General features: G+C 48.8%; 1 protein-coding gene across 3 annotated transcripts; it reads right to left on the reverse strand.

Annotated features, from left to right (window-relative positions):
- Nucleotides 1-663: 663 nt before the first annotated feature.
- Nucleotides 664-5,429, reverse strand: HMGB3 (high mobility group box 3). 3 transcript variants are annotated; one of them, XM_084790851.1, is made up of 5 exons: nucleotides 5,319-5,429; nucleotides 3,124-3,278; nucleotides 2,761-2,900; nucleotides 2,087-2,261; nucleotides 664-1,676 (listed from the first exon to the last, which is right to left on the reverse strand). In XM_084790851.1, exons 2-5 carry the CDS (start codon nucleotides 3,271-3,273, stop codon nucleotides 1,539-1,541), a joined length of 603 nt encoding a protein of 200 aa, XP_084646977.1. In that variant the 5' UTR covers nucleotides 3,274-3,278; nucleotides 5,319-5,429; the 3' UTR covers nucleotides 664-1,538. The 3 variants fall into 3 exon arrangements, with proteins under 3 accessions (XP_084646977.1, XP_084646976.1, XP_084646975.1); XM_084790850.1 differs by lacking the exon at nucleotides 5,319-5,429 and adding an exon at nucleotides 5,139-5,292; XM_084790849.1 differs by lacking the exon at nucleotides 5,319-5,429 and adding an exon at nucleotides 4,219-4,388.
- Nucleotides 5,430-13,532: the final 8,103 nt, after the last annotated feature.

Below are 13,532 nucleotides of genomic sequence, written 5' to 3' on the forward strand. Positions count from 1 at the left end.
ACCTTGACATTGAATCATTATCAAATTCTTCCTACCTTTTAACATACATATCCAAGTATTAATGCTGGGGAATACGAACACTTAATGACTAACCTAGTCCTCCATGATACTGCAGTAGACATGAACAGATCAGCTTTCAAATGCAGACCTAAGGTGGAACCTTCAACCTTCCTGGGGTTCTGATTTTTTTTTTTTAAAGGAGTAAAATACATGTATCAGAGGAGTGTATAAAATACACATATACTCTGCCACTCCAACTCACACCACCTCATGAGGTTCAGGAAACAAAAGCAGCAGCTCAAAACTTGTGATTATGAGCCCAGTAGCTGTCCCCTACTACAGGTGCTGGAGTAACGGTCAAAAGCGGGCTAGGATACCTTATGCCCCACAAACAAGTCATGATGGCAGAGAGTTGTAAAACCTGGCTAGGGCAATGTTTCTCCTAAGACCTTGCTTTGCCATGTCTCTGTAGCCTGCTAACCCTTATCTATGGCAGGACTGGTGTTTCACCCTAATGCCAGGCACAAATCACGAATGGGCTTTAAGTAGTATCCACCCTGTTCCCCTGTCCTTTGCTGGAAGAGACCTTAGCAGTGTTACCAGTGGAAGAAAGTGGCCTCACTAAGGCTGGTTGAGTCAGAAATTTAAGCCTGTAATACAGAACAGTTTTAAAAATGTAATACTGTTTATTTAACTTCAAAAACATCTCAGCATTCTAAACATACAAAAAATAACAGAATGTTGCAAATTGTGTTTAAGTACAGAGGGTTCTTGAACTCTCATGGATGCAGTAGTTTTTTGTTTTTTGTGTTTTTTTTTTTGTTTTGTTTTTTGCTGACAACAATGAGTTCTACAGTTTGTTTAAAAACAGTTTAAAATCTACCGCACTTAACTAAGGAAAAAAATCCAAACACTTCTCATGCCAGCTGACCCCTCCCCCCTTTTCCACAGCTAAGAATATCAGAATGCTATGCCACTATATACAAAAACAAGACAACCTGAAGGTAAATGGATGCCCACCGCAGTATCAACAGGTCCAGCCTCACAGTGCACGCCCTGAGCTACAGCCCCCTCCAAAAGGCATCTTCCTCTCACAGCCTCCGCGCCAAACAAGGAGCATCGAGCATCTGTCTGCGTTGCTTTGTTCTCTTTACAAACTATTGATATGTACAGCTTACAACTCAAGATTTCTAGCCAATAACCATATAGTTAACATTACCTTACGTGTTGAAAACAAAATGCCAGAACATCTTCAAATGCCTTGTCACACCAACAGCAAAGTGCACAGAGTGAGGAGAACACGAGAGTGCCTTTTCATTTTAAAAAGGTTTGGAGCTATGTACAACCTTGATACAGTTTCAGGGCGCTCCAGACACCCAGGGCCACTTCATGTAAACCACTGACACTTTGAGGAACTACAATATGATCGTGATCAAATTTTGTAATTAAACCTAACAAGGGCAATAGACACAGCTCAGATAAGAGGTGTGTCAATCACGGCGCTCTCCTACTCTATGGTATTCACAAGGAGACAAATTTTATTCATCTTCCTCTTCCTCTTCCTCCTCTTCTTCCTCTTCCTCCTCCTCCTCCTCTTCTTCCACCTTTTTCCGGGCAACTTTAGCAGGACCCTTGGCACCATCAAACTTTCCTTTAGACTTATAGTCAGCAACATCCTGCAAGGAACAAGGAAACATTGGGAATGAATGGCTCTAGAGTAGAAATGGGGTGCTGGCCTCGATTAAGAAAGCAAAGAGATAACAGTTTTCATATGCAAATGTTTCTTGCATATTCAAAATTTCAGGTCAATGGGCCTCCAAGTGTCCTTTTAAGTCATGTTAATAACTATCAAATCACTTTTCCTCTGGGGGAAGGGGTGGAGGTGGGGGTGGGTGCAGTTTCCAGTACTAGTTTTAAATGAAGGGGTGGAGTTTAGGGAGGGAAGGGTAGGAGGACTGTCAGAAGCAATAACATCAGCCTCTATCACTAGCTTACAGGGAATGAACCCCTTGCATGCTAAGGTGAGCAAGCAGCCTGGTTGAGCAGAGCAGCCACATACGTCAGCAAACAGGAAGCCTCCTCTTACCTTCTCATACTTCTCCTTCAGCTTTGCTGCCTTGGTAATGTACGGCTGCTTTTCACTGTCGCTTAAGTTATTCCACATCTCCCCCAGCTTTTTGGCCACATCTCCAATGGAGATGCCAGGGTTGGTGGATTTGATCTTGGGGCGGAATTCAGAGCAGAATAAGAAAAATCCAGACCTTTGTGGAGAGATTTATATAAATCAGATAAACATGCACCACACCAAAAAAAAAATCCTTTTGTCTATACATTCCTTCTTTTTTGAAACATGGTCTTGCTATTTGTAGCACAAGCAAGATTCAAACTTCCAATCTTGTATTCTCCGCCCCCAAGTGCTGGACTTTTTATAAAGTGTGTATACCACTAAGAAATACAATTACTTCTTTGCGTGTTTTCTCTTCTCACGCATAGAATCTCCACATTCAGTGCCACAGTCATAAAAGTTTGGCATATTTAGTACAATGTGCAATGCCTTTGTCTTCCAATTACTAGGTAAAGGAAAAGTTATGCATCTCTGGTGTACTTAGTAGAAGGACCACCAGGCAACCTCTGCAGCCCCAAAGACCCAGTCTTACCTAGAGAAAATACTTAGAAGCCTCTGTCTCAGCATCTTTTTAAAAGCTCTTTCAAGAAAAAGGAAACCTTTCAACTAGTATTATGTATCTTATAGCCACTTACGGAGGTCTTTTGGGAGCATTAGGGTCCTTCTTCTTCTTGCCTCCTTTAGCTGGTCCATAGTCTTTCATTTCCCGATCATAGCGAACTTTATCCGCCTTTGCCATTTCATCAAACTTGGATTTCTCTTTGCCAGACATTGTCTGTAAAGAACAGAATTTATTCAATTTCTGGATGCATTGGAACACATATTTGCCCAGTGGTTTTTACAATTCAAGTGGCAGTTATAGACCCCTTGCAAAAAGACCAAAAAACAAAAAAAAAGAAAAAAAGCCAGCTAATTGGAGTAGCTCTTCAAATGAGCAAATCCCAAATGTTAAAATGCAAATGCTAGCCTTTGAATCAAATAAATAAACGTTCAAATACCTTCCACCTCTCAGAGCACTTCTTGGAAAACTCAGCGAAGTTGACTGGGACCTCTGGGTTTTTCTTCTTATGTTCTTCTCTGCATGTCTGCACGAAGAAGGCATAAGCAGACATCTTGCCCTTTGGTTTCTTGGGGTCACCTTTAGCCATCCTGACTGATGTTTGCATAGATGAGAAAGAGAAGGAAACACAATGAAGAATGGAAAGGAAATACAAAGAGAAACCAAGGGCAAAGCCAAATTACGTTTCTTGGTATGAACTCTCTTCCCCCTCAGCTCCTGATGGCAGCAGAAGGCGGAATGGGAAAAGAAATCAGCTTCACTGTCGCTTGTCATTTAACTTTTGACCAGCATGAAGCGCGCTGGTTTACAAGTTACTTCTCTAGAGTGATCACCAAGTTCTTCAAATGGGGATAACAAAGTAGGGTACTGAGCACTCCACGTTACTGAACTGCGTCTATTCTGTAGTTCCTACTACCAAAACTCTTTAAGAACTAATGGGAAGACAGGTTTGTAGAGAAGGTAGGTGACAGAGATAAGACTTCATTTCCACCAGGCGGTTGTCCCATTAATTCTTACTTTTAAATGAGAAATCAAAGGAAACAAATAGGAACAGATATGAAATGCCAAGGTTGCTGATATATTTGTCTTATAAAATGGCTTTTTACAACAGTGGTATCTGGAAAGCAAGCAGGTATCTTTCATACTATTAGTTGAAACCTGTCACTTCGTCACCAGAAAAGGGGGGGAGGGGACATCAAAAGGACTAGTCTTCTGTGTAATGCAGAAATGCAGGTCTAGCCAGAATACTTTCTCCAAAGTTTCCAAATAAAAATGCAGCTGTGGCGTGTCATCCTCCCTGTGCCCCCCCTTCCCCGACCGCCCGCCCGCTTCCCGCCATCTTTTCCTTTTCCCACACCCAAGGTCATCATGTAAAACTAAAGCACTCCCCTTGGCACCAAAGGCCCGCAGGGCTACATTAAAGCCCCGCCGCGGCATCCCGAGTGGGGCGGGTCCCCGCACCCTGGCGTCCAAGCCGGCAGCGGACAGCCCCTGTCGGGCAATGTCCTCGTTGGTCCGGACACCCGTATTTCACCTTCCATTTTGTCCAAAGCCTCGAGATGAAAGAAAGTGCCCGTGAAATCCGGGGATGCTACCCCTGGACCAAGCGCGGTGCCGGGGGCGGCGGCGGCTGGGGGCTGGGGGGGGACGTGGGGCCCGGCGGGCCACAGTCGCGGCCACCGCGCCTCCGAGCCCCACTCGCTAAAATGGCTGATCCGCGCGCGGCCGGCGCAGGCGGCGACAGCAGTGAACAAAGCGGCCCGGGCCCCGCCACCGTCGCCCGCTCGCCGGCCCCCACCCCGCCCCGCCCCGCCCCACGCGGGCCGCCCGAGGGCGCCGAGCCGCCAGCCCGGCCTCCCCGCCCCCGACGCGGGCCGCACTCCTCGGGATAACAAAGGCGCCCGTGCAGCCATGACGCTCCACACAGCGGGGCCCGCGGCAGCGCCCCAGGCTCCGCACGCTGTCGGGCTCCGCGGTCAGAGCCTGCCCCCGGGTTCCCCGCCAGCCTCGCCTGAGCCCCGCACCAGCTGTACTCCTCCCGCCGCCGCGCAGTCGGCACCTGCCCCCCTCCCCCCCGCCCCCGGCCACCGCTCCGCGACGGCCATGTTCAAGCAAAGCTATCGGCTCAGCCCGCGGACCCGCACCGTGTCCGGCCCGGCCTTCCCGCGAACTTTGCCCGCGCCTCAGCCCCCAGCCGCACGGCCGCTCCCTGTGGAGTCGCTCCCGGGCTGGGGCGCGCCCAGCACCCTTCCCGCCGCCGCCGGGACGCGCGCCGCTAGAGCCCGCAACCGCCTCTTGCTCGCCGCGCTGCCGCAGCTGCGGAACATCTGGCCAGGGGCTGCTCAGCCGCCAGGCTGCTGCCCCTGGGGCGAACGCCAAGCGAGGCTCTGTGTTAGAGGGCCAAGACCTGAGAGGCAGCAGGCTGGAGCGCAGGCACTGGAAAAGTTGAGACACCTGAATTGCTTCTTCCTTCCTGGCCACCTAGCAGCAGAGAAGGAGAAGGGGCTGCAGGGGCGCGGGAGTAGGCACAGCGAGAGCGGCCGCGGCGCGCTCGCGGAGGCGCGGGCCGGAAAGTTGTGCGGGCGCCGCTGCAGCTGCAGAAGCGGCGGCGGGCGCGGGCGGTGCGAGACGTACCTGTATTGTTCGCTAGTCTGGGCAGCGCAGGGCACGACGCGCGGCTCAGCGCTCCCCAGCCTCGCGCTAGCTGCCTCCACGAGAGCCGCCTGATTGGCCAACGGGCTCCGCCGTTTAAAACAACCTCCTCGCCCGGCCATTGGTTGCAGGCCTCATGCATATTAAGCAGCCGCCCTCGCCCATTGGGCGCGGCCTCTGGGCTCATTCATTCAAACATAACAACCCGCGGTCGCCTGCTGCGAAGGCAAAACACAGAATAATGATATTCTCTGAAACCCGCCTCCCGCACCGGCCTCGCGGAGCCAAAGTGCTTCTCCAAGGACTTTGGAGAGCTGGCCCTCAGGTTCCCGCAGGCCTCGGCCTCTGGCGTGAGAAAGCCAGGTCGAGCTCAGCTGCTTTGCCCTCTCGACACTTTGGCCACCCCTAGCTCTCATCTCTGCCCCGGGAAACCCCCTGGGCTGTTTGGCAAGGGCCTAAGGTCCAACTCTGCCCCGCTGTGACACAGCAAGGACCTAACTTCAGGCCCGCACTCAGTGCCCAGTCAAGTACCCACAGCTGCTGCATCCTCTCAGAAACCAGCAGCTTTCGCCTACCTGAAAGAGGCCTGGCTGTGCCTTCGTGGATAGCATTCAATGCAGCTCTTTCCAGTAATTTCCAGCGACTTTGTGTAAGCAAGCACCTGCAGTTGAGGTAACAGCAGGCTAGGATAGCTAAGAGAGGAAAACGGATCTCGCAGAAAAATTGCGAGAAATGGTAGTTTTCTGAGCAAGGAGTGTTAGCATAACATAGGTCTAACCTCCTGTCTTCACTGCCCCATGCAGGAATGCATTTCTCTTTTCTAATAACCTCCTGAGTAAAAAAAGCACCTGGAATGGCTGGCTTGTAGATTTTGCCACGAGCTGGTGGTGTGTGTTGCCTTAGAGAATCAGACAAAGATCAGCCTTGCTTAAAAACCACCTGAGAAGACTGACACAGCCGTACAGCACTCACATGTGTGGTGGGCGAGGTTGGTGGATTCAATGCCCCCACTAAAATGTATTGAAAAATATCTTCAGGCCCTTACATCTATGAGATGCCACAACTTTCTGAAAGGCTTGAAGAAAAAGGAAGGGTGCAAAGAAGATTACTTTAAAAGTCAACACAATTGGAGACAATAAAGTCTTAGAGTGACAATTCAAGCCCTTGTTTTTTCATAGATGGGATGACCAGACAGGGCTTTTTTTTCCCAGGTAGATAGTCTCACCTGCCTTCCCTCCAACCCATACTATCTCTGAGCAATTCACCAGAGTGTTTTGTGAGATCTGACCTTTGAACCAAAGCATCAAAGCCTCTCATGTTCCAGGCATTTGTAGGCCAGACAGTCAGAATGGACTCTTAAAATAGACGAGACACCTCTTGTCCAGCATTCTGTCCACACAGGAAAGCTGAACTTAACACTTTCAGAATGTCAGACCAAAGACATGAGAGTGTCTCCAACCACATAGCTAGACCCTTGCTTCTGCATCGCACCCCCACCACATCCCATTCCCTCTAGACATGCTCCTTCCCCACTCCACAAGTGGCCCCACTTTCTGGAGACATACTTGAAAAGAGGAAGGGCCTATTATTGCCATTTGAAGGACCTTGCATCGTCTCTACCTAAGAGAGTCATACTGCTCGGCAGTGGTGGCACATGCCTGTCATCCCAGCACTCAGGAAGCACAGGCAAGCAGATCTCTGTAAGTCTGAGGTCAGCCTGGCCTACATGGAGAAGCCTAGGCCAGCCAGGGTACACAGAAAACCCTGTCTCAAACAAATGAAGCCAACTGTCAGATATGAAGGTGGTTGCCATGGTTCTATATAACCCCCCCCAGACACCATGCCAAGTACCTATGTACTTTTCTGATTCAACTTTTCCTGATTTCATCTGTCCCTCCGCTCCTAGGTAGAAACTCCTTGAAGCCTCGATTCCTTCTGTAACAGCATGCCAGAGAACAGACTGTGTCCTAGTGAGTTCCTATTTCTCAAAAATCTCTCGTAATTTAAAGCCGTGTGCATATGGTAAATACCTACTGCTGTCTGGGCAGAGTATGGCACACTCATAATCAGGACTTAGAAGACTGAGAATTGAAGCTCTCAAGATGGAGGCCGGAGCTGGCCTGACTACACACTGACCTCATGCCACAGAAGGGAGGTTACATGAGGGAGTAGGGCTGGACAGAAGGGGCAGACAATCAGTGGTTCTGTCATCAATTTCCTGCACTTTGACATGGCACAACACTTTCCCAGAGGTGCAGCCCAGCCTGAGGCACTCCAGGGAAAGCATTTCCAGCCTTCAGTCAGCTCCGAGGCTCAGAAGCAGGCAAGGTCTATCCACAAAAGACAACCACTAGCAAGAATCCCTTAAGCCGCTTCGCTGCCTAGAGAAGTTATGAAAACATCAAAAGTAAATACGAAATGGGATAAAGTGTGGCAAACGCTATTTAAAGAGGTTTCCAGTCCCTGTCAGCTGAAGGTCCCCAAAAGATTAAACAGAATCGTCATCATTCAACAGACATGAACCCCTGGGCCCGTGGCACTTTCTCCACCCCATCTGGACATGCAAACACCAAAGTCTTCACTTGGGTACCTAGGGCTTAAAGGGGCTCCCCAGAGGCCCAGCCAGGCCAGGTTCCTTTTAAGAACCAATAGAAGCCAGGTGTAGTCTCACATTCTAGGAATGCAAGTACTAGGGAGGCTAGGAACTACTGGCCAGCTTGCTTCACAAGACCCTGTCAGAGAAAACCAAACACAAGTGCTACGCGTGGTAGTACATGCCTTTATTCTCCGTATTCTAGAGACAAAGCATGCAGATCTCTGTTACTTCTAGGCCAGCCTGCTCTACATAGTGAGAACCTGTGGAATCAATGGAAGATTGGTTCCATCCCAGGGCTCACATAAAGAAAACAGAGAACAGCAAAGGGAGCACAGCCAGAGTGCCTATTCCAGAAAAGGGTGAGTTAAGCTGGGATTGTTCAATCCTTTAAAAGATGCCAAGGCTGTGAGGACCTCCAATGAAGCCATTGTAAATCAATCCAGATCTTGATGGGTAGGGTGTCTTTGACCCTTGACCCACCCTGCTCATCCTCCTATGACCAAAACCAGCCCAGTTGTCCCCTCTGCATCTCCAGACCATGCCCACCCTATACCCAGTCCTCTCCTTTCTTCCTCAGTGGTTGGCAGCGCAAGTGCCATCATAAACCGAGTGGACACTTCGGAAGATAGCTGGTACCGCTTTCTGGAACACGAAACAACCAGAGATGGATTCAAGTCCCTGCTTGGTCATGGGCGCAACAAACTTTGGTGAGCTGCAGCTAGAACCCTCCTCAAAGAGGGGCTCACAGTTCTGAGCAGCACCCTGAGAGAAGTCCACAGGAACTGTGCCTCCTCTCCTGCCCTGCTGCACAGCTGAAGCCTTGTAACCTCCAGGGACTCACCGGCCTAGGACTGAAGCAAGGCTTGAGCCCTGGAGCTCTGTGCAGTTCACCCCATGGCTTCAGCCAAGGCAGCTGAAGCACTGCCTTGCTGTAGTCCTGCCCTCGCTCCAGATGGACTCAGCTGCTTCTCCTGGGCCCACTGGAAAGGAGCAGTGGAAGACATGGTCATTTAGCATCATGACACAGTCCTCTTGAGCAGCACAGGGGTTACAAGGGCCCCTTTCAAGTTGACTGAAAGGCCAACTAGAAATGGGTCCACAGGAAACTAGTAGTCATCAAAGTACCAAACGCCGGATGCTTTTGGATGGGGGCAGAGTCCTCATGTACAAAAAGCCTGAGGGCTAACAGCAGGCCAGAGAGGGGAAGGCCAGGCATTTGGGGAAGATGACATTTGCAAGGCTTTGCTCTCTCACACATAAGGACTGGGGGAGAACAGAGAAAGGACATTGCCACAGGGGGCCTCTACTAGCAGGTTCATTCCCAGAACAGCCCTATCCTGCAAAGCCTGGACTGCTTCACTCTATTGCTAGGTGACCTAGTTAAGACAGTCTCACCCAGCCCTGAATGCCCTGTTAGAAGACTCACGTTGGCAGTAGGTGCGCTGGCTCCCCCTAAGGGTGTTTTTTTATTTAATTTAATTGTATTTGTTATTATTTATGTATTGGCTTGTTTGGTTTTGGTTTGTTGAGACAGGGTCTTGCAATGCAGCTCAGGCTGTCTTGGAATTCACTCTGTAGACCAGGCTGACCTCCAACTCACAGAGATCCGCCTGCTTTTCCCGAGGGCTGGGTTTAAGTGCTAGGATCAAAGGCCTTTGCCTCCAAGCCTGACCTGTTTTGTGGTACTGGGAATTAAGCTCAAGACCTTGCACACGCTAGATAAGCAGTATCTCTGATCTTTATTTCAAGACTGGGTCCCAGCTGTCCGCAAAGTGGCCATCCTCGTGCGTCAGTTTCCCAAGCACTGGAATTCCAGGCTCATCCTTTAGAGTTTGGACAGGCTCAAGTGGCAGCCTTTCAGTTCCTGGAGGTATGTAAAGAATTTAGTCCTGACCTCAGGGGAAGGAGTGAATTGGCCAGCACCTAGCTCCTTGCGAAAGGGAAAGAGCTTTTCTTCATCACCTGAGGCCAATCTGGGAGCAGGATACTAAGGAGGAAGCAGCTTTTGCCTGGGGAAAAGATACCTTTTTTGAGTCAGGATTTCACTGTGTAATGTAGCTCTCTTTGGCTGGCCTCAAGCTCAGAGAGCCATCTGCTTCTATGGCCCAAGGGCCAGGACAAAAGATGTGTACCACCACATCCCGCTCAAGACTTACCTTTAAAAAACTGCTCTTGGGTCCCGCTCAATCAGTACTTGGCAAGATCCAGGACTTGATTTAGAATCCAAGAACCCACATAAGTAACTGGATACTCTTTCATGTACCTATAATCCCAGGAATAGTGAGATGGAAGGCAAAGACAAGCAGGTCCCTGGAAGTTCACCAGTTCCAGGCTAGCAAGAGATCTTGTCTCTCACAAAAGGCAGAAGGTATACCAGGATCAACACCAGAGGTGTCTTCTGACTTCTGGACTCTAGCACCCACAAATGTACCCCACTTCGAATGCACAGAAACTAAAGATCCTGTCCTTGGTAGAGATCTTGAGTGTTTGCCCAGCATATTCAGTCCCTAGTTCCCTCAGAACCAGCACCACATTAAATAGTACCCTCCTTTTTTCTTTCTTTCTGTTCTATATTTGTTTGTTTGTTTTTCTTTTTACAGAATCTGTTTCATACAAGCCAGGCTGGCCTCAAACTGGCTATGTAGCCCAGGCTGGACTGAAGCTTCCTATCCTTTTGCCTCTGCCTCCCAGACACTGGTATTATAGGGGAAGATGGCCCCCCAGACACTGGTATTATAGGGGAAGATGCCCCCAGGTACTGGTATTATAGAGGAAGATGGCCCCCAGGTACTGGTATTATAGGGGAAGATGGCCCCCCAGACACTGGTATTATAGGGGAAGATGGCCCCCAGACACTGGTATTATAGGGGAAGATAGCCCCCAGGTACTGGTATTATAGGGGAAGATGGCCCCCAGACACTGGTATTATAGGGGAAGATGGCCCCCAGACACTGGTATTATAGGGAAGATGGCCCCCAGGTACTGGTATTATAGGGGAAGATGGCCCCCAGACACTGGTATTATAGGGGAAGATGGCCCCCAGACACTGGTATTATAGGGGAAGATGGCCCCCAGGTACTGGTATTATAGGGGAAGATGGCCCCCAGGTACTGGTATTATAGAGGAAGATGGCACCCAGGTACTGGTATTATAGGGGAAGATGGCCCCCAGACACTGGTATTATAGGGGAAGATGGCCCCCAGACACTGGTATTATAGGGGAAGATGGCCCCCAGACACTGGTATTATAGGGAAAGATGGCCACCAGGTACTGGTATTATAGGGGAAGATGGCCCCCCACACACTGGTATTATAGGGGAAGATGGCCCCCAGACACTGGTATTATAGGGGAAGATGGCCCCACACACTGGTATTATAGGGGAAGATGCCCCCCAGGTACTGTTATTATAGGGGAAGATGGCCCCCCAGGTACTGGTATTATAGGGGAAGATGGCCCCCAGGTACTGGTATTATAGGGGAAGATGGCCCCCAGACACTGGTATTATAGGGGAAGATGGCCCCCAGGTACTGGTATTATAGGGGAAGATGGCCCCCAGACACTGGTATTATAGGGGAAGATGGCCCCCAGGTACTGTTATTATAGGGGAAGATGGCCCCCCAGGTACTGGTATTATAGGGGAAGATGGCCCCCCAGGTACTGGTATTATAGGGGAAGATGGCCCCCAGACACTGGTATTATAGGGGAAGATGGCCCCCCAGGTACTGGTATTATAGGGGAAGATGGCCCCCAGGTACTGGTATTATAGGGGAAGATGGCCCCCAGACACTGGTATTATAGGGGAAGATGGCCCCCCAGGTACTGGTATTATAGGGGAAGATGCCCCCCCACGTACTGGTATTATAGGGGAAGATGGCCCCCCAGGTACTGGTATTATAGGGGAAGATGGCTTTCTTTTTGAAGGTGGATAGAGGATGGTCTGGGAAGGCTGTACAGTTCCTAATTAAGAACAGGTAAAGAATATTTGTGAGGCTTCTATAGGCAATGAAGGTGCACAGACTTCGGGGAAAAGACAACTCCTTAAATATAAATGTGAAAGTAAGAATGGGGGTGGTAGCATATACCTTTAATCCCAGCACTCAGGGAGGCAGAGGCAGGGCGATCTCTGTGAGTTCAAGGCCAGGCTGGTCCACAGAGCCAGTGCTAGGACAGTCACAGCAATGCAGAGAAATCATGTCTTGAAAAACAAACACTCTGTTCAGTGTCCAGCTTTGAGTCTCCTTATCTGTCCCTATCCCCAGCTGGGTGAGGTCTCTCAGAGGACATCTATGTTGGGCTAAAATCCATGTATAAGTGAGTATATATCATGCATGTCTTTTGCGGTCTGGGTTATCTCACTTAGTATGATCATTTCTAATTCTATCCACTTGCCTGCAAAATTCAAGATTTCCCTGTTTTTAATACCTGAGTAGTAGATTGTGTAGATGTACCAGTTTCTTTATCTATTCTTAAGTTGAGGGACATCTCAGTTGTTTCCAGGTTCTGGCTATTACGAATAAGGCTGCTATGAACATAGTTGCACAAATGTCTTTGTTGCATCATGGGATATCTTTTGGGTATATGCCCAGGAGTGGTATCACTGGGTCTTGGGGTAGAGCTATTCCCATTTTTCTGAGAAGGTGTCATATTGCTTTTCAGAGTGGTTGAACAAGTTTGCACTCCCACCAGCAGGGGAGGAGTGTTCCCCTTTCCCCACATCCTCACCAGCATGTGTTGTTATTCGACTTATTGATCTTCACCATTTGGATAGGTGTAAGATGGAATCTCAAGGTCGTTTGATTTGCATTTCCCTGATGTCTAGGGATGTTGAGCATTTCTTCAAGTGTTTCTCAGCCACTTGATGTTCCTCTATCGAGAATTCTCTGTTTAAATTTGTACCCCATTTTAAAAATTGGATTATTTGGTTTGGTGGCATTTAATTTCTTCAGTTCTGACTTGCGAATAAGTCTGGCAGAGATAATGGGACAGAAGGTCGAAGATGAGGCTCCAACGTTATAGAGAGTGTTGGGTGATTGTTCAGGCAGTGAACTGTCTCAGTCATTTTGTTCACTTTGGAAGCTGCTAACCTGCACTGCTGGTTCACTCAGGAATTTAAGTCTTATTCTTTCTTAAGTCTCTGAGGGGTGTTGAAGAACAGATAGTTTAGTTCTACAATCAAGTTTAGGTGGTTAGGGGATACGATCTTTTTAGATCAAGATAAAGGAGTTAAGTTAATCGACATGAGATAGGATAGATATTGAATTTCATTCAGAAATTCAGACCCAACAAGACAGGAAAGATGTTTACTTCAAGTCTGACAAATACAAATAGCCAAAGCACTACGAATGTAACATTTATAGAACTCATGATTGTCACATGGTTCTCCCTGCTGTATGTAGTTTATTTTATGCATAAAATAAATGTATATGAATAACAAAGAAAAACAAACACATGTGAAACTACCCTGAAATACAGTGGAGAACCTAAAGTCTCAGGTTATAGGGCCAGGCTTACCAGAAGAGCCGCTTGGAGACACAGTTCTGGTAGGTCAAGCTTGCTCATAGCAGCAGTTGCCACTCACAGGTACCTTATTCATGGCAGGC

Source organism: Acomys minous, assembly GCF_964271855.1.
Source record: "Acomys minous genome assembly, chromosome: 7".
Classification (NCBI taxonomy): Eukaryota; Metazoa; Chordata; class Mammalia; order Rodentia; family Muridae; genus Acomys; species Acomys minous.

Bases quoted from the DNA above. Each gene is read 5' to 3' on its own strand.
- HMGB3 (XM_084790849.1), bottom strand. The intron at 2,901-3,123 runs GTATTTGAACGT...TGTTCTTTACAG, and splicing joins AGTGCTCTGAGAGGTGGAAG to ACAATGTCTGGCAAAGAGAA. The intron at 2,262-2,760 runs GTAAGTGGCTAT...CTCTCCACAAAG, and splicing joins AATGCTCCCAAAAGACCTCC to GTCTGGATTTTTCTTATTCT.